Source organism: Coffea arabica, chromosome 4c, assembly GCF_036785885.1.
Source record: "Coffea arabica cultivar ET-39 chromosome 4c, Coffea Arabica ET-39 HiFi, whole genome shotgun sequence".
NCBI classification, from domain to species: Eukaryota; Viridiplantae; Streptophyta; class Magnoliopsida; order Gentianales; family Rubiaceae; genus Coffea; species Coffea arabica.
Genome location: NC_092316.1, coordinates 2,250,647 through 2,272,274, shown reverse-complemented (window position 1 = coordinate 2,272,274; position 21,628 = coordinate 2,250,647). Strand labels below are relative to the sequence as shown.

General features: G+C 38.8%; 4 protein-coding genes and 1 non-coding gene across 14 annotated transcripts; 2 read left to right on the top strand and 3 right to left on the bottom strand.

Moving 5' to 3' along the window:
* Positions 1 to 2,281: 2,281 nt before the first annotated feature.
* Positions 2,282 to 3,704, top strand: LOC113742753 (aquaporin TIP2-1). The gene is made up of 3 exons (XM_027270693.2): positions 2,282 to 2,549; positions 2,889 to 3,139; positions 3,227 to 3,704. The coding sequence occupies exons 1-3, from the start codon at positions 2,423 to 2,425 to the stop codon at positions 3,593 to 3,595; spliced, it is 747 nt and encodes a 248-aa protein (XP_027126494.2). The 5' UTR covers positions 2,282 to 2,422; the 3' UTR covers positions 3,596 to 3,704.
* Positions 3,705 to 5,166: 1,462 nt separating this feature from the next.
* Positions 5,167 to 7,772, bottom strand: LOC140003748 (photosynthetic NDH subunit of subcomplex B 3, chloroplastic-like). Of its 4 annotated transcripts, XM_072045366.1 has the most exons (6): positions 7,357 to 7,762; positions 7,138 to 7,248; positions 6,899 to 6,955; positions 6,599 to 6,661; positions 6,279 to 6,341; positions 5,167 to 5,602 (listed from the first exon to the last, which is right to left on the bottom strand). In XM_072045366.1, exons 1-6 carry the CDS (start codon positions 7,624 to 7,626, stop codon positions 5,510 to 5,512), a joined length of 657 nt encoding a protein of 218 aa, XP_071901467.1. In that variant the 5' UTR covers positions 7,627 to 7,762; the 3' UTR covers positions 5,167 to 5,509. The 4 variants fall into 4 exon arrangements, with proteins under 4 accessions (XP_071901467.1, XP_071901469.1, XP_071901470.1 ...); XM_072045368.1 differs by lacking the exon at positions 6,599 to 6,661 and having other exon boundaries at positions 7,357 to 7,772; XM_072045369.1 differs by lacking the exon at positions 7,138 to 7,248 and having other exon boundaries at positions 7,357 to 7,771.
* Positions 7,773 to 7,818: 46 nt separating this feature from the next.
* Positions 7,819 to 7,892, bottom strand: TRNAN-GUU (transfer RNA asparagine (anticodon GUU)). The gene has a single exon. It is a non-coding gene; the product is annotated as a tRNA-Asn (tRNA).
* Positions 7,893 to 8,348: 456 nt separating this feature from the next.
* Positions 8,349 to 14,669, top strand: LOC140003746 (tRNAse Z TRZ4, mitochondrial-like). 2 transcript variants are annotated; one of them, XM_072045358.1, is made up of 12 exons: positions 8,349 to 9,005; positions 9,457 to 9,546; positions 10,520 to 10,564; positions 10,653 to 10,707; positions 10,814 to 10,857; positions 10,943 to 11,422; positions 11,508 to 11,770; positions 11,905 to 12,052; positions 12,150 to 12,200; positions 12,967 to 13,364; positions 13,465 to 14,134; positions 14,254 to 14,669. In XM_072045358.1, the coding sequence occupies exons 1-12, from the start codon at positions 8,511 to 8,513 to the stop codon at positions 14,566 to 14,568; spliced, it is 3,054 nt and encodes a 1,017-aa protein (XP_071901459.1). In that variant the 5' UTR covers positions 8,349 to 8,510; the 3' UTR covers positions 14,569 to 14,669. The 2 variants fall into 2 exon arrangements, with proteins under 2 accessions (XP_071901459.1, XP_071901460.1); XM_072045359.1 differs by lacking the exon at positions 8,349 to 9,005 and adding an exon at positions 9,082 to 9,117.
* Positions 14,670 to 15,191: 522 nt separating this feature from the next.
* Positions 15,192 to 21,442, bottom strand: LOC140003744 (uncharacterized). 6 transcript variants are annotated; one of them, XM_072045362.1, is made up of 15 exons: positions 20,637 to 21,441; positions 20,018 to 20,060; positions 19,643 to 19,937; positions 19,289 to 19,380; positions 18,819 to 18,977; positions 18,327 to 18,663; positions 17,860 to 17,978; positions 17,692 to 17,764; positions 17,375 to 17,598; positions 17,222 to 17,278; positions 17,002 to 17,119; positions 16,739 to 16,864; positions 16,471 to 16,641; positions 15,822 to 15,881; positions 15,192 to 15,696 (listed from the first exon to the last, which is right to left on the bottom strand). In XM_072045362.1, exons 3-15 carry the CDS (start codon positions 19,880 to 19,882, stop codon positions 15,577 to 15,579), a joined length of 1,896 nt encoding a protein of 631 aa, XP_071901463.1. In that variant the 5' UTR covers positions 19,883 to 19,937; positions 20,018 to 20,060; positions 20,637 to 21,441; the 3' UTR covers positions 15,192 to 15,576. The 6 variants fall into 6 exon arrangements, with proteins under 6 accessions (XP_071901463.1, XP_071901461.1, XP_071901462.1 ...); XM_072045360.1 differs by having other exon boundaries at positions 19,643 to 20,060; positions 20,637 to 21,442; XM_072045361.1 differs by having other exon boundaries at positions 18,327 to 18,450; positions 19,643 to 20,060; positions 20,637 to 21,442.
* Positions 21,443 to 21,628: the final 186 nt, after the last annotated feature.

Sequence of the window (21,628 nt, the reverse complement as noted above, 5' to 3'; positions counted from 1 at the left end):
CTTAGCAGTCACTAGGCCCAAGACTGTGAAAGTCTAAGGTTCTTTTACGTAAACGCCCTTATTCAGGCTTAAAGGTGGTATTGGTGCCCTTCTGAGATGACAAGAGCACGGCCATTGAGTGGTCCCGTTGAACTAACTCACAAAGCTTGTGGCGATGGCAATTCATGCGTTAACCAGAAGGCGAAAAATCTTGGCTAACAAACAAATTGAAAATAGAGAAAAGAGGGGGGGGGGGGGGGGGGGGGGAATTACCGCAAGAAAGTGTAAAAGCAAAAGTCAACAATTCCCTTTTGCGAGTGCGCAGATGAATGATAGCGCGATTGGATACAAGTTGTAGAGATTTTGTATGGTATACCTGTTAAGTGCACATTCTAGGTTGGAAGTTTAGTGCTAATTCATTTTACCAGCCCTTTCGAGACAACCACCATCTCATATCATATGAGGACAAGAGACTTTCCAATTTGATACTGCCAAATTTGGAATAAGGCCACAGTAGGGAAGTATCGAGCTCGACTCGATTCATATGTACTTAGGTTCGAACTCGACTCGATCGAATCCAAAAAATCGATACTCAAGGTTTGACTCGAGAAACTCTCTTTAAACTCGAAACTCAACTCGATAAAACTCGATCTTTAGACAAGCCTTATCAATTTGAGTCTAATCAAGCTTCTTGACTCGACTCGAAAAATGTACACTTCTGCCCTTATGGAATTTTATTATAAAGAAGAGTATATTGTAAATTCAATATAAATTATATCCATAACGGTCATTTTATAATTATAATATATATTATTTAAATACACCCCAACTCGACGAGTAACTCGACAAGCCACAAGTTTCAAAATATTAGCTCGAAACTTGACTCGAATAACAATCGAGTAGCTCGAGACTCAGCTCGAACTCGGTCAAATCAAGTTCAAGCCGAGCCATTAACCGAGCTACTCGCGTACATGGAATAGTAGTGATCAAGTGAATAAACGTACGTGGAATAGTAGTATTTGATGAATTGGAGTTGTCAACACGTCACTAACAACATCCTGATGCAGTCCCAGAGGACAAAAGGAATCATGTGAACCCTCCTCCATTGACAACCACCGACTCTTGGGCTGGTGGCCACCACCAAGCCCTTTAATGCTTTGGTGGGGTGGGAAGGTTCAAACCTTACCTCCCACCAAAATGCTGAAACCTTGCCTCCCACTAAAATGCCACTCTTGTGGCTCTGCTTCAAATCCAGATGGATGCGTAGTGCACCCGTCTGGTTCCGTGATGGTTCTGTCCCCACCGGTCCCCATAGATTCAGTTGAGCCTCTCCCTAGTTAGAGTAAGAGTAGGAGTAGGGTTGACAATTGATAAAAAAAAAAAAAAAAGAACCCTCCTCCACTAACGAAAACAGGATGCTTTAATTCTTCAATTGGACCATGCATCAACATACGTAAATGATTAAGCACATTTTTAGTACAATTAATATCTTCCACGATGGAGCCAAAACCTCCAAATATGCCAACAACTACTCACAAGATTCCTCCCAATCCCATCTTAGAATTGATCAATTACATTGATCAAACCCCTTGACAGTACGTGCATTGCAATAATTAAGCAACAAAAATTAGATGCTAGCAAATAGTAATTAGTAATCCTACTCCATTCTTATCCACACATTTTGGAGCAACTCGGTCCTCCTCAATCATCCCTGCCTCTTAAAAAAGTAATGGTCGGTCCACTTTTTGGCGCAAAGTTAACTCATGCCGGAAACCACTTTCTTTCTTTCTTCCTTTCCTTCTCTCTGTGTCATTATTTGACCTTATTAGTTCCTTTTATCACAAAGGGAGGGAAAGGGGAGGGGGCCCAAAAGGGACATTCACCATTAGCCTCCTCTCCTATTGGTCGGTTCACATGGATGCATCATTCCTGACAATTGCATCCAAGGCTTGTTAGTCAAGGACAGCTAGGAGGATTGCGAGAAATGTACACAACCCTTGTTCGCAAATGCATGGATTAATTGTACACAGCATATTCCTCTCATCTTCTAACGAGGAAAATAGTCATCCGGAGCTCGGGATCCCAATCCAATATCGATGACCCAGCAGGCACATTATCAAGTACATAATCCAACTAGTACTACTTAATCTTTTCTTTACTACATAAATGGTTATTGGTTGGGTTTAGAATTTGGCAAATGGCATGTGCTACAGGAACAAAACTCACGTATAATTTGCTATCCAAATACCTTTATTTTATTTGTACGTGTTTAGTATATATACGTGAGAAAGAAAAGGTAGCTTTGTCATCTGAAAGCTTTCTATCCATTTCCTACATCTAGCTCCAGCCTTCCGCCGCTCTCAACTCTCAGGCTTATCTTCCTCTTCCTCCCCCTTCTTCCCCAACCAACCCCCAAAAGCAAAAGGAAAAAAAAAAGGAAGGAATGGCTGGAATTGCTTTCGGACGGTTTGATGATTCATTTAGTGTAGGGTCTCTCAAGGCATATCTTGCTGAATTCATCTCCACATTGATTTTCGTCTTCGCCGGAGTTGGTTCAGCCATGGCCTACAGTAAATAAGCTTCCTTATGTACCTTTACTACAATTTCTTTTCTAGTTTCTAGATTATCACACAAGCCTAGTCAATTTTAACGTTCAAGAAAAAGATGAAAAAGAGAAATGCATTTTTAACAGATAACATTGATCTTTAGCAGCGATAATAGCACACACCTGATAGTGTTATTATTGTTCCCTACAATCATTCAATGCATCTCAATGACCCAAAAAACCCAGTATGGACTCCTCATCCCATGCATGCCCATGCAGATTTGAGTTGGTCACTAAGGCCATTTATGGGGCTTGCTTATAATCTCTTGACTAGCTTGTTTACATAAATTGTGATTTGTGGCAGGCAAACTGACATCAGATGCGGCTCTTGATCCTTCTGGGCTTGTGGCAGTCGCAGTTTGCCATGGTTTTGCTCTCTTTGTTGCAGTCGCCGTTGCAGCCAACATCTCCGGCGGCCACGTCAACCCCGCCGTTACTTTCGGTTTGGCTCTGGGGGGTCAAATCACCATCCTCACCGGTCTCCTATACTGGATTGCTCAACTTTTGGGCGCAATTGTGGCTTCCTACCTTCTCAAAGTTGTCACTGGAGGCTTGGTAAGTTCCATTTCTAACGTCCGTAATTAGTGTGTTTCGAAATTATAGATGCCTTTTCTAATGTAATTTTGTGGTGAATTTTGTCAGGCTATTCCAATCCACAGTGTTGCCGCCGGGGTAGGAGCAGTTCAAGCAGTTGTGATGGAAATCATCACCACCTTTGCTTTGGTTTACACAGTCTATGCTACGGCAGCTGATCCAAAGAGGGGTTCACTGGGTGTCATTGCCCCAATTGCCATCGGTTTCATTGTCGGTGCCAACATCTTGGCCGCCGGACCATTCTCCGGTGGATCAATGAACCCAGCTCGCTCCTTTGGACCGGCCGTGGCGAGCGGTAACTTCAGCGGCAACTGGATTTACTGGGTTGGACCCCTCATTGGTGGTGGCTTGGCCGGTGTCATCTATGGCTATGTGTTCATGCAGCATGACCATGCTCCTCTTGTTAGCGTTGTTTAAATTATGACAATTTGTCATTATTCCGTTGGTTTTCTCTCCCCAACAAAAAACCATTACAAAAAAAAAAAAAAAAAAGTATGGCCAAATTTGTGCTATTCTTTGCTTTTCATTCTTGGTGTGTAGCTATGAATCCATTTCTGCCAAGAGTTGTCTTCTTATCTTTTGAAACGAAAGGATGATGTTTCAACCTTTGAAGCTAAGCCTGCAGATAAAGTCGGTGAATATCAATTATGTAGCACCTACACGCCTAATTCCGCAGATGGGTATGTCTCGTTCAATAAAAAGCAATACAATAGACTAGAAGTTCATCAAAAGATCCACGTTCAACTACAAAAAAAAAAAAAAAAAAAAAAGAAGAAGAAGAAGAAGATGGGATCTATCAAAAAGTATGCATGTCTAACATAATTACTGTAATATTTTATCAACAAACAGCGAAAAACACAGATTAAATAGATCTATTGAAATTGGAATTGAGCAGCAGAAATTAAATATAACGTCCTATTGTATTAGGCTATCAAATTAGGTTTGCTGTTCTTAAGACTCAGAAAGCAAAGCACAAAAATGTATCGATCAGAAGAAAATCAAAGAGAGAAACATTGAAGAGAATAAGTGTACTGCATTCTTACGCTACTGTCACTAGCTAGCAGCCTTGATGATCAAATTTCCTCCTGCTGTAAGGAATTTGAAACTTTTAATGCTTATTCACACGTATTTATATATAAATGCTATGCTACTGTAACATTTACAATATTTTATCTACAAATGAACAAAAACTTGGATTGAATAAATCCATTGCAATTGGGATTGAGTAGCAGGAATTAAGTATGAACGTATTGTTGTATTACGTTATTAAATCAGGGAATAGTTATTGGATCTTAGGAAGACAAGAATGAACTAAAATATGATGTTTACAAAGAAAAAATAGTAAAAAAATAGAACAAAAAGTGACAAAAAGAAAGCGCGATAGAAGATTTGTTACGCATTTTTTACAGTAGTGTGATTATGAAAGTCAATAATATTTTTGCTTTCGCAACCAGTTTCATAATCTTTTTCTATCGAATAGAGCGTTTCCTCCCAATTAGTGATTATGAATAAGGTCCAGTTTAGACATGATCCTTCACCCTTCAATGCTTCGTTAAACACGAATTGTTACCTTTAGCTGCTATATACAGAAAAAGAAGCAAGAAAAGGAACCAATCTCATCCGGCCATCCTTTCTCGTTGGAAAAAATTTCCACATTTTTTCTAAATGGACTCGCACTACTATGTACGTTAAGAATTACTACAGTACTACATATTTTGCGTATCATGTTTTAAAACATTTTTGCCTTTGGTGAAAAGTACAATTCAGCACACAGTAAAAACCCTTCTATTTGCCCTTTGGCTACCAATCCTTAAAGCCAAATTCCTTCTATTTGCCCTCTGGCTACAAATCCTTAAGCCGAATTTTATCTGTCTAAGTGGTGTTTCCAAAATCAAGATAAAATTATTAATATGCATCACCCACAGATTAAAGTATTATAATCTTTTATGCAAGTCTTGACATGCTACACAAGCGTGGAAAGCCAAAAAAACACAAAAAAGGGCAGGGAGAGCCAATGTATTGACAGAATTAGTCTGCCAGGCTGCATTGAGCAATGCTAAGGCGGCACAATTGGCTTTGACGAAGCAGAAGCCTGCTAGGCTAGGAAGAAACACAATACAAGGAAAAGGAGAAAAAAAAAACACAAGGGTAAAAAGAAATTGGATCAAAGCTCCCTATATAGAGATTATTATTTTGCCTGTTCTTCTGCGTATCTGCTTGGGCCACCTTTTTGTAGAGTGTAAAGTCGGAGATTTTGCAACCCAGAGCACATGTAGTGTTACTGATCATCCAAGGGAAATTTTTAACAAACACCAATTATAATTTGCAAAATTATAAGAAGTAACAAGATGCATCTTCTGGGGGTGGCTGCTTCCCATAATTCCATTCGTGCATTTTCCATTCAGGTAGTTGTTGAATCACAACCTGCAGAGCAAGTGTACGAGCAAAATGAAAAGTTTTTAATTCTCACGGGACGACCAAGAAACTGGATGTCTGACTTCCATTTAAATCATTCAGAAAATGGAAATATTTGTGATGACGAGCCACGACTTTGAAGATTATAAGTTGATTTGTTTTCCTTTTTGTTCTTTTTAGTTTGGTTACTGAGCCTATTGAACTAATTTCATCTGGGGCTTCCGTGTATCTGAATTGTGCCATTATGATGTAGAAGGACCCATTTACCTGACATAAGAGTTGGGCATTCACCCAGAGAAATCAACAAAAGAGAACTGATCAAAGAAAACATAAGATGGACTCCCCTCCGACAGGGAAAGAGGCGAGGGAAGCGATTCGGCATGGCATGATTTTTAACTAAAAGCATCGAGGTTCGTGTTAAGCATATCAATTCTTAGCTTAATATTGGGGGATGTTTTTAGAAATTGCAGTTTTGCAACGTACTTTGACTTAAAATAAGCATTGATATGCTTATTTTACGTGAGAAAGAAAACACAAATACTCCTACCGTGGTAGCTACCGCCTAGCTTCCAGGTGGGTGGAGGTGCCATTGAAGCGGATGCAATGCACTATAATATATGCACACACACATATACATATACATATAAAAGTCTAATACAGTAGCCGAGAGGGAGAGATTACGAACCAGCCCCGTCGAATCTGGTTTGCCAACGGTGGTTTGACAAGCAAGTCTCCAATTTCTTGGATTCTGCAATTTGCAGCATCACATCAGTGCTAAGTGGAGTTAACATTAGGAGGGCAATCTTGTCGATTCCTCTATTTCTAATAATCCCGATTCCTTCTTTGTAAACTTTTTTTTTTATAAAAAAATCCTACTCTTCTTCCGTTTGAAAAAAAAAAGAGAAGAAAAGATCCTCTTCTTGGACTTGTAATGATTGTTAAGGAAAGAGAATGCATTTGAATTTGATTGTAACAACATATTATTATTTATGTTCATGCACAAACCCGTTTGAGCTTTTCTTTCTCTTTCTCCGTGCGAGGGCTTAATAGCTCTCTCCCTTCAACAACCTGAGCAAAATACACATTAAAAAAAAAAAATCCTCATGAACAAAAGGGGGGAAATAAAAAAGAAAGCTGATTGGTTTCATGGGTATAGCTTGCAGATCTTCTTTTGATAGAGGACCACAGGTTAACAAGCTAAATAGTCTTCTTCGCTCCATGCTTAATGACATCACAAATTACTAACTAAATTCTAGTCGTAAGAAAAACTAAAAAGTGGTGAAATTATGTATTGATCATCTTCACCTCCACAATGCACGTCCCACAGGTTCCTCCTCCACCACAATTTAGCAAAGGTCTTGCCTATATATGTCGTCAAAAAAGAACCAAAACAACAAATAAATAACTAATATGGCTAACCATCATGAGAAACATTAAGCAAGAAAAATAATTGTAATCTAGTTTTGTCTTTCTCAATTTTACTCTTCTACTATTAAAAGTTTTTTAAAAAAAAGAAAAAGAAAGGGAGAGTGAAAGGGACTTGCATATGGTCCGTACAACTCAACATTAGAATCAAGCATTATGTCTCTGAGTTTCTGGCCCCCGCAAGCTTTGCGAAAATGCACGTCAGGTGTTCCATCAGGAAGCAAAACTGACTAACCACAAAATCACAATATAGTATACTGCCACTAATTAGAAATGATCGATTAAAAAAGAAGAAGGGGCATTATGAACTGTGAAGTCCCGCATGGGAAGTGACTCACGCTAACGAATGCAAAGTTGACTGCTGCAGGAGGCTCTTGTGAAGTTGTGCTGGTCTCGGCTGATTGGCTATCTGGAGCAGAAGACCCAACAGCTCTGATTTTGCCTTTGGACAAGTTCAAGTTGAGGTGCTGCTTATCCGCCCCTTGGAACCTTGCACAAGTTCTGGCCATGGTAGGAGCTGGAAAAAAGTTACTGCTCTTCAAGCTGTGAGACGACACTGAGAAAGAAGCTGCTAAGCGGGCACCTGAATTCAGTCCCAGAATTCCCATCTTTCGTTTAGGGGAAGCTTTTTTTTTTTTCAAAAAAAGAAAAGGGATAATATTCTATTGAGATGGATATAGTGGATTGGATAGTTAGGATGCTCCATTTGGAATTTGCTTGTGGCCCTTATTCCTCTTATCTGATTTTGCAGGCGTTTGATCGTGACACTGTACTGTTGGGGGTAGGAAAAAAGCGAAATGCGCTAGAGGAAGGGGTTGAACCTTCGACCTTGTGGTTAACAGCCACACGCTCTAACCGACTGAGCTACTCCAGCTTCCTGTGTATCTGGTGTGCTAAAATAAAACATAATTTAGAAATTCGTTTCCTTCATATAAAAAAATTTTAAAAACATACAAATAGTAACTAGTTTGAAGCTAAGGTCAAACATATTCTTTGACTCTAGAATGCAAATGCTAAAGTTCATATATAGTAAATTAGTGCTTATTATCCCATTCATTTTCGTTGAGAAGGTATTAAATTACCAAAAAATTTGTTTTGGCAAATGCAACGTTGAACTTATATCCTATTATTATTGTTGTTTAGTTTTTTATTTAACAAAAAGAGAAAAAAAGCTACTTATAACTTATCAATTATGTACCTATATTCAATTGTTTGGAAAGAAAAATCAACATAAAATTCCATTAAAATTCTTTTACTTTATTATTTATTATTCTTTTTTTTTTTTTTTGGAGTTCAAGTGGCATAAAATTCCATATCCGACCCGGGCGCCATCACAGGCTCTTTGGTGGCCTAAACGGGGATGACGAAAGTGGTTATGGGTTATGGATTTTTGCTGAAAGTGAAACGAGACTGAAGTAGCCTTAAACCCTTTGGGGAATGGCAGTGGGAAACTGGGAATTAAAAGGCTACAAATACAAGCAACAAGAAAGGCATGCCTCCCCACTTAACGAACCTTCGTCTCCTATTCTCCTCCGCCAATCACCATATCACCACCCTTCCCGCCTCTTCAAACCTCCTTTCTTCCTCCTTTCCTCTTTTTTCCCAACCCAAAATCCAATCTTTGCAGCTGCCGCGCCGTATTTTTCCCAACACTCTACGTTTCTTCACTACTTTTTCTTCTTATTCCAGAAAACCCCGCCGGAGTAGCAATAGGAATAGTTCAAGTTCTCCCTTTTCCAGCACTAAGCAGCATAGAAACAGCAGCACTTCTAATACGAGAGGGAGGGATAATAATTTTAATAAGCAGAAAGGTGGGTTGTCGATGGAATTGGAAAAGGAGGCTGGTTCTGCTGACAATGCCCTTGAGTCAACTTTTGTGTATAATAAGAAAAGGGCTGATGGTTCGGAGAAGAAAGATTTGCCCAGGAAGGCCCTTGAGCTTAAAGTCCGAAAACTCAATCCTATTAATACTATTTGTTATGTTCAGGTCATTTCTTTTTCCTTTTTCGTTTTAATTTTTGGTAATTTGACTTGGGAATTTTGTAGCTCCTCCATTAGTCAAATTCTGTTCGAGCTTGAACCATTAGCTTAATTTGAAGGTAACCTAAATTTTCTTGTTTGCCTCCTCCATTATGGTTCTTTGACTTGGGCGGGCGAAGTGTTTGCAGCTTATTTCAATAGGAAATGCGACAATTGTTTCTCTGATATGACTGGTATATAATTACGAGGCTGTATACATGCGGAAAAGAAGGAAGCAAAACTTCTCGTGGGTTTTGGGTTTCGCATTTTGGATTAGTTATATCTTAAATTTTTTTTTTAAAAGTTTGCATGAATGCAGTAGCTTTCTGAGGGAAATTATTCTGTGGGATGTGAATTCTTGAGTTGGAAATATTATGCACCATAAGTGGAGTGAGATGTTGATCTTATTCATTTTGCAGATTCTTGGTACTGGAATGGATACGCATGATACATCACCATCTGTCCTGCTATTTTTTGACAAGCAGAGATTTATTTTTAATGCTGGAGAAGTAAGCATCTCTTTAAGATACTCCTACTATTCTCTTTAACTTCGTAATGATGGACTGTGGTCTCCATTGAACATAGCAAATTGCATGTTTTGAAGTTTGGAGAAGCTCTATCTTTTTATGGGTGCTGAGAGTTACAGCAGCTTTATGAAGTGGAGAATAATTTTTTCTCTGCATATTATGTACTCATGTTAATGCATCTGGTGGTGAGCTTCACTCATTTCTTGCTTTTCTTGTAACTCAAGATACTCTTCTGGTGGTTATGTGGTAAAAGAAATGCTTATGGGTTGAGTTGATCTCATATGCTGAGTTAGCTTTTCTTATATCTCTAAACTGTTCAGTGGAGTAGTTTGTGAACATTAGGCCATTTGATATTGATTTTAAGGTGTAACTGCAATTACTCATGCTGCTGCTGCTGCTAATCCTACATATGATTGGTACGTTTCTGATGCAGTTTTTTGTAAGATATCTAAAATTGCACATTTTTATTTGCTAGATTGTCATAGAGATGCTTATTTGGTTTTTTCTTCTCATTGTTTTCTATATCTGGATGAGACTTAAAGAGAGAAAGGGAAACAAATAAGAAAATAGCCAATTAGATGTATGAGTGGGTTAACAAAGTTGTTCTATTTTGTCTTATGAGCTAAAGAATAGGTGCTTGTTCTAGACGGGAGAAAATGAAAAGGAAGATATCTCCTCTGAATAGAAGAGATTGATTTACTGGTGATGGATTTATTCTCCTTAGGCCTATTTATTTGGTTCTGGTAATGGTCAACGGCCTTTGGCCTTATTTTACATGCTCATGTTTGGCATGTAAGTGTAAAATGGAGGAGTTATTCACGACTGGGAGTTCTTCTTTACACGGTCATAAGGAATTCTTCTTTACACACACAGAAAAGCAAAATATTACATGTTACCTGGTTAATTCAATGTCTATGAGGACTTTCAAAGCCTTATTATGGGAATTTTGTTCCAGGGATTGCAACGCTTTTGTACAGAACATAAAATCAAGTTGTCAAAGGTGTGTGATTATATTTGGATTTTAAAATGATTGAGACTTTCTTTCTTTTTTAGTTTGCAATGTTATTAATGGTTTGTAATCCTTGTAGATTGATCACATTTTTCTCTCACGCGTATGCTCAGAAACTGCTGGTGGCCTTCCAGGTTTGTTGCTGACAAGTTGGTATATGGATTTATTCTTATTTTGTTTGTGCAGAAAGGCCTAACCAGAATAATGGCTATAAGTGTTAAGTTTTATTTTTCATTGCAGGGCTTTTGTTGACTTTGGCAGGCATAAGTGAGGAAGGAATGTCTGTAAGTGTCAGATTTTCTATAATAGCCATCTGTTGCTTTCTAGGAAATAGGAATTTTGATGACAATGACACTTTTCTGTTTTCAGGTTAATGTGTGGGGCCCCTCGGATCTCAAATTATTAGTAGATGCAATGAGAGCCTTCATTCCAAATGCTGCAATGGTTCATACACGTAGCTTTGGGCCCGCATCTGATACCAGTGCTCTTGTGACTCCTGCAAAGGATGTGTTCAGTGATCCTGTAGTTCTTATAGACGATGAAGTTGTGAAACTATCAGCTATCATCTTGAGACCAAGTCAGGCAGCAGAAGGTTCCTCCACAAAAAAGCCTGGATCACAGGAGGCAGATGAACATTTAGTGGAACAATTATCATCTTCAATTTCAAAGCCCAGAGCTGAGCCATCCACGAAGCCTGGTGATCTTTCAGTGATTTATATCTGTGAATTGCCTGAAATTAAGGGGAAATTTGACCCTAAGAAAGCTGCTGCTCTCGGATTGAGACCTGGTCCAAAGTATCGTGAACTTCAGCTTGGTAACTCAGTGAAGTCAGATCGTCAAGATATTATGGTAACTTTAATAGTACACTTTATATAAGCATTTGGTTTGCTTCCTGACTGTCATATTTATAAGCAATTTAATATGCACAATTCAGGTTCACCCTAGTGACGTCCTGGGTCCTTCTATTCCTGGTCCAATTGTACTCCTCGTGGACTGCCCAACTTTGTCTCATTTTAAAGACGTGTCATCTGTACAATCTCTTTCATCCTATTATGCTGGAATATCTGGTAACTCTAGTTCCAGAACAGTAAATTGCGTCATTCACCTTAGTCCTTCTTATGTCACAAACACAATCGAGTATCAGAAGTGGATGTCAAGATTTCCTGAAGCCCAGCATATCATGGCAGGACATGAAATGTGAGTTCTGGTTGTTGTTTTTACAAGTCTGCCAAGTGCCAATCTATCTGTCTGTGCATGCAATACGCACATACATGCCCAGCATATTTTTACACTGATAATTGGAGAGTTGGTGCGTTACCTTTTGGTCACAGGAGGAATATTGAGGTTCCAATTATAAAATCAAGCGCAAGAATTGCAGCACAGCTTAACTACCTTTGCCCTCAGTTCTTTCCTGCTCCTGGCATCTGGTCTCTCCAGCACTTGAAACATATAGCATCAGACTTGAGGGCTTCAAGTGAGGTTGGTTGCAGCATTACGTATTGCAGAGATTGATAAGGATATCAAATTTGGTAAGATTTATGGGTAATTAAGCCAATTTTTTTTTCCTTGCTGACAGGGTCCTTTCTCAGATCTTTGTGAAAGCATACCAGCACAGAATCTCCTCAAGGTATGGTCTGCAAGAATGAATATTGACATTTCCTCCTTTGCTTCTTTTAGTTATTGAATTATGATGTTAAAACCAAGACATGCTACATACATTGTGTGTGTATGTTTGTAGATATCAAGTGGCTATCCCGGGACTATGCTACATATGACTGGTCTCTATTTCATTAGGAAACCTGCTCCTTTATTTATAGTTCTTCCAAGGTGCTAATAATGTGGCTACTAAGCTATCTCTTTGGAAAGCTCCTGCCATCTGTGTCTGGTGTGTTAAATAATCTTTCTCATTAGCTCTAGGAAGAAAAAGGGAAGAGAATGCTAAAACATGGGTTCTGATAAGTAACAACTTATAGGATGCATTCTATCAGTCCTATTTTATTGAATGTAATACATTTGCTTCTCCAGATTAAAATGAACCCAGAAATTCGTTTTGCATATATTTCATGCTCATCCCTTTCACTGTCCTTTAAAGGAGTACTAGTTTATGGTTGTACACGTCTTGTGAAGTTTAATTGACTCTCTTCTTTGGGTTCTGATAAGAAGAAATAGTATAATTTATGGTGCCTATATTAAGCGATTGTTTGTTAATGGCATCTCCAACTATTGCAAAATGGAAACAGGTGTTGCATTAAATTTTTTATTTATATTGATGCATTGCATGTTCCATCTATAGACACATCATCGTGTACCGGCAAAACAAATTTTTTTTTTTAAGTAGTTTGTATTTGTTTCCATAAGTTTGGCAGGAGGTGACTGTGTTAATTTTGGAACAGTTCCATTTGCGTCCAATCACTCAGCTTGGCTTGGACAGATCTGGGATTCCTGATTCAGCATCACAATCAGAAATTGTTGATGAGCTGGTATCAAGGATTCCTGAAATTACAGAGGCATCAAAACAAGTTAGCCAGCTTTGGCTTCAGAATGGGAAAAATGAGAGGATGTCTGAGCAAGCTAAGGAACTTCCTACTGAAGAGCCATGGTTGCACAATAACGAACTTCCAGCTTGCTTGGAAGGCGTAACAAGGGAAGATTTAGAAATTGTTCTCCTTGGGACTGGTTCTTCTCAGCCTTCAAAGTATAGGAATGTCAGTTCTATTCTTCTTAATCTTTTCTCTAAAGGAAGTATACTTTTTGACTGTGGTGAAGGAACCCTTGGCCAACTAAAAAGAAGGTAAACTACTCTTATTAGTTTTCATTCTGAGTTTTGCCTTTCGATTTCTGCCTTCTTGACATCTGGGAGGTAATACTTTAGTATGCTGTTTGCAAAACAGGTTTGGTGTTGACAGAGCGGATGAGATCATAAGAGATTTAAGGTGTATCTGGATTTCTCATATTCATGGAGATCACCATACAGGACTTGCAAGAATACTTGCTCTTAGACGGGACTTGTTAAAGGGAGTACCTCATGAGCCTTTGATGGTTGTTGGTCCTTGGCGGCTGAAGAGATTTCTAGATGCTTACCAGAGACTCGAGGATCTAGATATGCAATTCCTCGACTGTAAGCATACCTCAGAATCTTCGTTAGCAGCTCTTGATTCAAATGAAGTTGATCTAGCTCCAAAAGCTGCAATAAATTGTGAGGACATAAAAGATGCTGATAGAATCAGGTCACAGGATCAAAAAATTGACTCCACACTATTTGCAAAAGGAAGCCGTATGCAGAGTTATTTTAAGAGGCCTGGCAGTCCAGCCGAAAATGCTATGGTCTATCCACTTTTAAAGAAATTAATGAAGGTGCTCAGGGAAGGGGGATTACAGGCATTAATAAGTTTTCCTGTAATCCACTGTCCACAGGCATACGGTGTTATGCTGAAGGCTGCAGATAGAACCAATGGTGCTGGAAAAACAATACCAGGCTGGAAGATCGTGTATTCTGGTGACACTAGACCTTGTCCAGAACTGGTGAAAGCTTCGAAGAGTGCAACTATTCTTGTACATGAGGTATGTATAGGCATTTCATAGATGCTTTGTTACCCTAACTTATTCTCTCCAAGCAACTATCTTATGCCTTGAGGGAGGGACTTGAACAGATGTTAACAGTTTCTTGTTCATAATTGTAGGCTACATTTGAAGATGGACTGATCGAGGAGGCTATAGCAAGAAATCACAGCACAACAAAAGAAGCTGTTGAAGTTGGGGCTTCTGCAGGAGCATATCGTGTTATCCTTACACACTTTAGCCAAAGATACCCTAAGATTCCAGTTTTTGATGAAAGTCACCTCCATAATACCTGCATTGCTTTCGACATGATGAGTGTCAACTTGGCTGATTTACCTTTACTTCCAAGAATTCTTCCCTACATTAAACTCCTGTTTAGAGATGAGATGGCTGTAGATGAATCTGACGACATGAATGATATAGCCGCTGTTGCATAAAGATATTCTTTCTGCCTTTCATATGTATATGTTTATTCTTTGACACACCATATTTTTTTGGGCCATAACCATAATAGTAGTACAAGGATGGTTACATTTCATACAGTTGGTATTTATATAGTTCAAGCAAGATAACATAAAGCCTTTTGAATGCTGCATGGGTGGGTGGTTTTCCTTTTCCACGAGTGGACACTTAAAGGGAAGTTACATAGAGGGAAATTAGACATCAGCAGGTGGAAGTTGGTGGGAAGAGAATTAGGTTCTTACAGTCTCCTGTCAAATGAAAGTTATTTTAGTCTAACCACCGTCTGCCAATCAATTAGGGATTCCGTGGTTTTACTTGAAGTCCAATGATTACCAAAAAACACTAAATATGTTCAGAAAATTTACTGTAAGGTGCCTAGGAGGTTAACAAATTTTTTCAAGTGAGTCCCTATTTGATATATGAACAGGAAAGAAACCCATAACCACTCTAAAAGTAAATGGTCCAACGGGAAAGTAAGATACGGAGACCCTCTCAAAGGAACCATAAAAACTCTTAAAACGGAGGGAATGTCCATTAGTCCACAGTCCACACAAATTAGTGACCTCCAAGTTTTTTTAACCCTATTTCACAATGCAAAGAAAAAATATTTGAAAGTTGCATATATTCCCTCTTAGTACTTGGGATGTGTAGAAGGAAGCTACATGCTGAAATGCGATGAAATAGCTTATTTACATGAAACCTAGAAAGTAGAAAAGTTGGAATTCGACGAGTACAATTAGGCAAATCACTGTTAGTGGATTCTCAATGGAGTATTTTCTTTTAAAAGCGCAAACACAGAAGCCGAGAATAAAAAGACTAAGCGAGCAAACTGCAGTCTGTTCGGTGATGCGGGTTACACTGCTTGTCCACCACCATATTTGCAGCCGCAATAAAACTGATTTACCGACCGGAAAACCGCACTGCACTGCACTTTTCTTCCAGAGCAAATTGAAAAGCCAGGTCTCATCTCATGAGAACATTAGTCAAACAACCAGTCTAGTGGAAGCATCTTGGATGCTGCTCCTTCGTTGCAATTCCATCTTCTTTATTCTCTTTATTTGTTTCACCAAACCAAGACGTTCAGAAGTATAAGGCGAAGGAATCTGACAAATGATAGCGACAATCTACAGTAAGTACGATGATGAAAACGAACAAATGCATGCGCTGGCTGATAAACATATACACCCATAGAGTACGGTTCTATTATCGAACGGATTAGATGACATACCAAACATGGCATATACTTTTTGATTGCTGCCAACATTGCTGCATGCCCGACAGCTGAAACCTGTTAGTGGAAGAAGAAAAGGTTTCTTAAGCTCTCACTTCAACCGCAGGATTACAACATGATCCGGACTTGCTGGCTCCTTCTTTTAAGAATAATTAAGCTTGCCATTTGGATGTTGCACATCTGATTTTTTTTTTTTTTTTTAAATATTGGTTAATTTACCAGCCTCTGAGCAGCCAAACCAGTAGACTCAATGGACTAGCTCTAGTTGGGCCAGTGTTTGCCAATGATGGCAGCACAGCGCTCTATTTTTTGTTGAAAATCTTTTGGGGGTCCTCTGTCAAGAAATGATTTCATGGGGCACAACCACAATTCAAGTACAAACGACATGTTAAGCAGGTGTTTCTTGAAAGTTTGATTGATTATCATGTTTCTATGCAGAACAGTGTCATCCTAATTTTCAGCTTCCTGACTTTGGCTTGTTTTATATCATCTTGACTTTCATTAGATTCATTAGTACACGAATGAGAGTGATGCTAGCAGGGCGTGACTATCAAACAACAGAGAAATCGTACAAGGAAATAATTGAAAACTCTGAAGAAATGAATAGGTGAATTTGAGTATAAAATTTCGGTGTGTCGAGACTTACAGGGAGCAGCATTAATATTATTACTGGAACCAGTGTAGCAAAGTCGACCAGTGTTTTCTTTATTTTCTTCTTCTCCCTTTCCGTCATTTTGCAGCCACGAAGTTGCTTCTTCAGAAGCCCCACAACATCAATTATATCTATAAAGAGTAACTGAGTACCCATCCACACATTCTGAATGGTATTATTTGCGAAATTAGCTATCCAGAAGTAACATATTCTAGGTTTCTACCCAATCAATGACACAATATCACAAGATTACTATACTTACAGCACTTGCAGATATCACTTTCCTGGAGGATTTTTGCAGAAAGTTCTCATCTGAAGGCTTTATTGGAGAAGCAGAGCCCGACTTCCCTACGGTTATCTCATTCTCCACAGCTGAGCCAATAGCCTCCTGATATTCACAAACCAACATTCATGGTAGTTGCGAATAAAAATAGATGTGTGAAAGTTGGTATTAAAGTCTCTGTTGTTATCCATCTGGAACAAGTGAAATTGGATAAAATCTAAATGAGTACCAAGGTACTTTACATTATTTACGGTAGGTCCGTATTGATCCTTTCCTCTTTTTATCCAATCCTTTGACGAGTGCTCTGCCATAAGATATTTTGGCTCTGATACACTTCTTTCCACAAGATGTTGTGGTTCACTGCTCCAGACAATTAACAGATTATATGGTTTCTCTAAAAATCAGTGTTAATGGTGAAGATAAATAATCAAAATGTATAGGCCGCTCAGCAAAGCTTCATACCCTATCTCATCATAAGCAGCCCAGTAATCCTCCATACAAGTCGCTAGCAGGCTCTGACTAAACAATATGACCAAAAACTAACTCAAAATTCAAGCAAACCCAGTAAGGCAGAAGGCAGAATGCAAATAAGCAATGGCAGTAAAAGTTTATTACCAATGAAGTAAGAATTCTAACAAATTTGAGTCCATTGGCTGCTTTCTTGAGTGGCTGTAATGAGCAAACTCTGAGATAACATCATAGCATGCAGTAAGAACCTTGTAGAGAACAATCTCTTTCTCTGCTTGTATCATGCGCTGTCTGGACCTCCTCCTATCTTGACACCATTCAAAGCCAACCGCAGGATAAAAATGCAGCCATCCAATTTCATCAGTTACTACCTATAGCCACAAATGCAGCAGCACTGGAAACTTTTATGCCACCCCAAACTGTATACAATATGTTTCCACTGTTTCAATATAAAGATAACTCACCTCCATGAAGAGCTGATACTCTGATAAGGTTGAAAGTTCAGGATATATAACAAGGCTACCACACTCTAAATAACTGCATGGAAGTGTATAGAAGCTTCATTACTTAAACAATGTACGAAGGGGTCAAAATTGTGAGATTTAGGTTAACCCAAATGTATAGGAATCAACCTCAAGAAATCTTTAGTTTGCTTGTCAAGATCCTTAATTCCCATTCCCGAAAGATATAGTCTTGTCTCTCTTCCTAGATAAGCAAAAAGGCCAAAAGTAGCCAAACTGCTCTCTTGAACCTGATAAGATCTAAAATTGAGAACTATACTATTGATCAGGGGGAAATAGGAAATGGAATTTTTTCATCTGCAGAAAAAACATGGAATCTATTGAGTGAGAAACTACAATCCCAAGGAAAAATGAGAGATCCATTTAACAATGAGGTTCATTAGAGTATGTGAGTGTTGAAAAGCCATAGGTAAGCATAACCATAAGCAGAACATGTGGAGAACATGATTTAATACATTGCATAAGAACCCAAAGCAAGCTCCACGAGCCATCCAAATGGATTCTTAGGATAACATAGGATTGTTCAAGCATTTATACCTCCAGGTTAAAAGAGAAATCAATACAAAATAGAGGCTAACCTTGTTGTGGAACATATGCCTGTGCGTAGATACACTTTCTCTGTAGAATGCTGCAGAGAGTTTCTTCTGTACCAATCCAATCCAGAACTCTATATCTTCTGTGTTCTTACAAGGCAAAACCTTTCTACCAAAGTGCAAGAGGAAATCCTCTTCAAATCCGGCTTCACTTGCCAAATGATGCAATTTATCTAATGAAACGAGACTGTGTGACAGGTTCATGAGTTTCACTAATGCATCTTCAATTGAAATACAAAATAAAGGACGGCAAATTCGTCCAGGATCCAGTTTCCTTATTGCAGCACAACAACTTATAGCGAGAATGATTCCTGCAACACCACTGTGCCAAGTGCCAACTATATGATTTAGATTTTCACAGACTGTCAAGTACAAGGTGTTTGCATGTATGCAGGAAACTGACTTGGGAGGAACTGATGGTTGGAGTTTCAGTACAAAGGCATAAAATTCTGAAGCTAAGAGGATAAAGTTACAAACCTTCCAGCATATTCCATAGACCACTTCTGAAATAACGGAATGAACAGCCCAGCTATGCGTGGCAGCTCCACTGTTCTAAACCAGTGCAGTAATCTTGGATTCCTCGTGTTCAATTCTCTTTCTATGTGCTCACCAAGTAAGTTTGCCTTCACGGACAAGCTGAGCCAAAAGCAAAATTATACTAACATCTAAATGTAAACCTCTTTTGTCAATTACTAAACATTTAATCAGATTTAGGGATCATAATGGCAAACCTCATGCCAGACACGTAAGTTTGAGATCCCAATCATCAAAAGAGTCAAGGTAATAATCAGCAGCTTGATAGTGTCGTCTTTACACTAGAAATCATTTCTCATCATGTTTAATTGGAAGCTTGCAAGGTTTTATGAAGAAACATTGAATTTCATGATTTAAACATTCAAATTCAACCACATTAAACATGTTATTTCAACTTAGTCTCTGCAACTTACATTTCATGGACAGGAGACAGGTTGTTGCTGCATTTGTGACAAAGAAATAAGTCTACTTCAATTGCTGCTTTCAACAAAGCAAACACTGCTACCTGTACAACCATATTAACGAAGTAGTTGTTTTTCGAGTCCTCATCAGATGATATTTGACTTCCAAATATCAATGATTCTGGTACATCTCCAACACAGTAAATGGAGGCGATTATGATTATTAGTCAAATGGTAATTTAAACAAAGTAGATCGCTAGATCTTATATGTATCACCCAACTCTAATGTTTCAAATATTTTCTTTCTTCCGAAATATTTATTACCCTTTCTCTATTTGGGCATATTCCTGTTCCATTTTGACATACCTGATATGCCATGTTTTTATGCCAGGCATGCACATCAACTCCTCTCCATGCCATTGCAAGCTCTGGCCCAGTCCTTGCCAACTCAAGCGCCTGTATAGCAAGCGAAAAACCTCTGGCAGATTCATGCAATACCCATACAAGACAATTCACCCGAGTGAATTCCATTTCATGATTATTAGCCCTATCTACAAAAGGTTCATCGTCTGTGATCAGGTGATCAGATTCAGGGGCTGATCCCATGGATGATAAAACTCCTGGAGGTATCAGTTTTTGTGAAGCTGTTTGGATTGTTGATCTACAACATGGAAACTGGAACCCATGAGAAATGGAAGTTCTTGCTGGACCATGATTCTCTTGGTCTTTCGTGTTAACTACCTTTGATTGACATGGTGCTCTGGACTTAGGTATTGCAGATATTCTGCAATACAAAAATAAGAATCAGAGTGAAGTATCCTGGAGTTTGAGATGGAGACAACTTAAATTTATGGATTAGTCCTGTGCCTTGTCTCTCAATCTGGTGACTCTAATTAAATCCTTAACAGCAATTGGATACCAGCTTAATGGCATCCTAAATAGCATATTAAAACTGCTCCTTATCTCAACTTTCAGTTATCTACAAAACTACGAGTGCTCACCATGCTATGAAAGCTCATGATTTTTCTATGAACAATTGTCAATTAGGTTCAGATCCAAACTTAAATGGCGAACAATACATCGCCATGGAATTAGAATGCTCTATCAGATCCTTTCAACAAATAGAAATAACTTTGACTGCATCATGGAAACGTTGTCTTTTGGCATGAGCTGATGATCAGAAATCATCTGAACTAAGCTAAAGCGAGCACATTGACTGCAAGAACTCCAGCTGACTAAAGTAGGAATAAGCAGAACATTTCACCTTTTAGATGCCAAAAAGTTCTTATTATGTTGTTTTTAACAGTGAAATGACGAAGTAAACTCGCTGATTAGAATGTAGTTTAAAAAGAGAGCTTACAGGCTGTGGTCCTTGTGAAATAGGGCAGGTCGCAGGGGTAGAGGGGAAGCCATGGAGCTGGAGACGAAAAAACGAAGAAAATGGAACCAACCCAAGATTGGTATATAAACAACTATGCTCAAGCGAAGCCATCGAGGTACAGAGAGAGAGAATATGAGTGAATTTAACTAAACAATAACAATACTTTGTATTTTTTCTGTGGAAGCATGTGGAAGTTCTTGAATTTAAACAAAAATATTACTATCTACTTCTCTGAACAAGTATGTAGAAGTTCTTGAATTTAACTCCCCCACCAGCACCCAAACAATGTCTGATCGATTTCTTGTTCTACGACATTTGCCTTCTAGTGAGCTGTTGCTGTCAAGCGACGAGATTTATCCAATACGGTCGATTTCTTGTTCGACGATATTTGCGTTTTAGTGAGCTGCTGCAATCAAGCGCCAAGATTTATCCAATAAGGTCCTTAAATTGAGTTGCACCAAGTTGATTTGTGCGGATCCTTCAGAATCACACATCACTGCTATTATTAATTATTGTACGCCAAACATTTGGGGCTGATTCCATCATTATAAAAAGCCTCGTAGCTTACTTCTTATTCTGGTCCCTGATGGCTGTTAGGCTAATCTTGAATTCTTATCTCATCATTGTATCTTCCCCACCTCCTTTTCTCCTTCAACCCCGTCTTTTCTGGTTAGCGACTACTCTAGAATGGCCAAAAGAAGTTGTGCAATACGTGAGTTTTTATCCTGCTTATATGTGTTTCGGGAAGCCGAGAAGAGAGGGCGGGGGGTGGTTGGGGGAGGGAGGCGGTAGGAGAGTTCGGGTTTCTCGGGTATTTTATAGTTTTGTAAAGCTGTAGCATCATGGTTTCCACATCAGAAAATGATAGATATATGGCATAGATGCACCTATCATCAACTGATCAACTTCTTGTATCTCTAGCATTACTTAAAAGGTGAGCAAAACGAAATAGTAAATGCAACAAAACATGA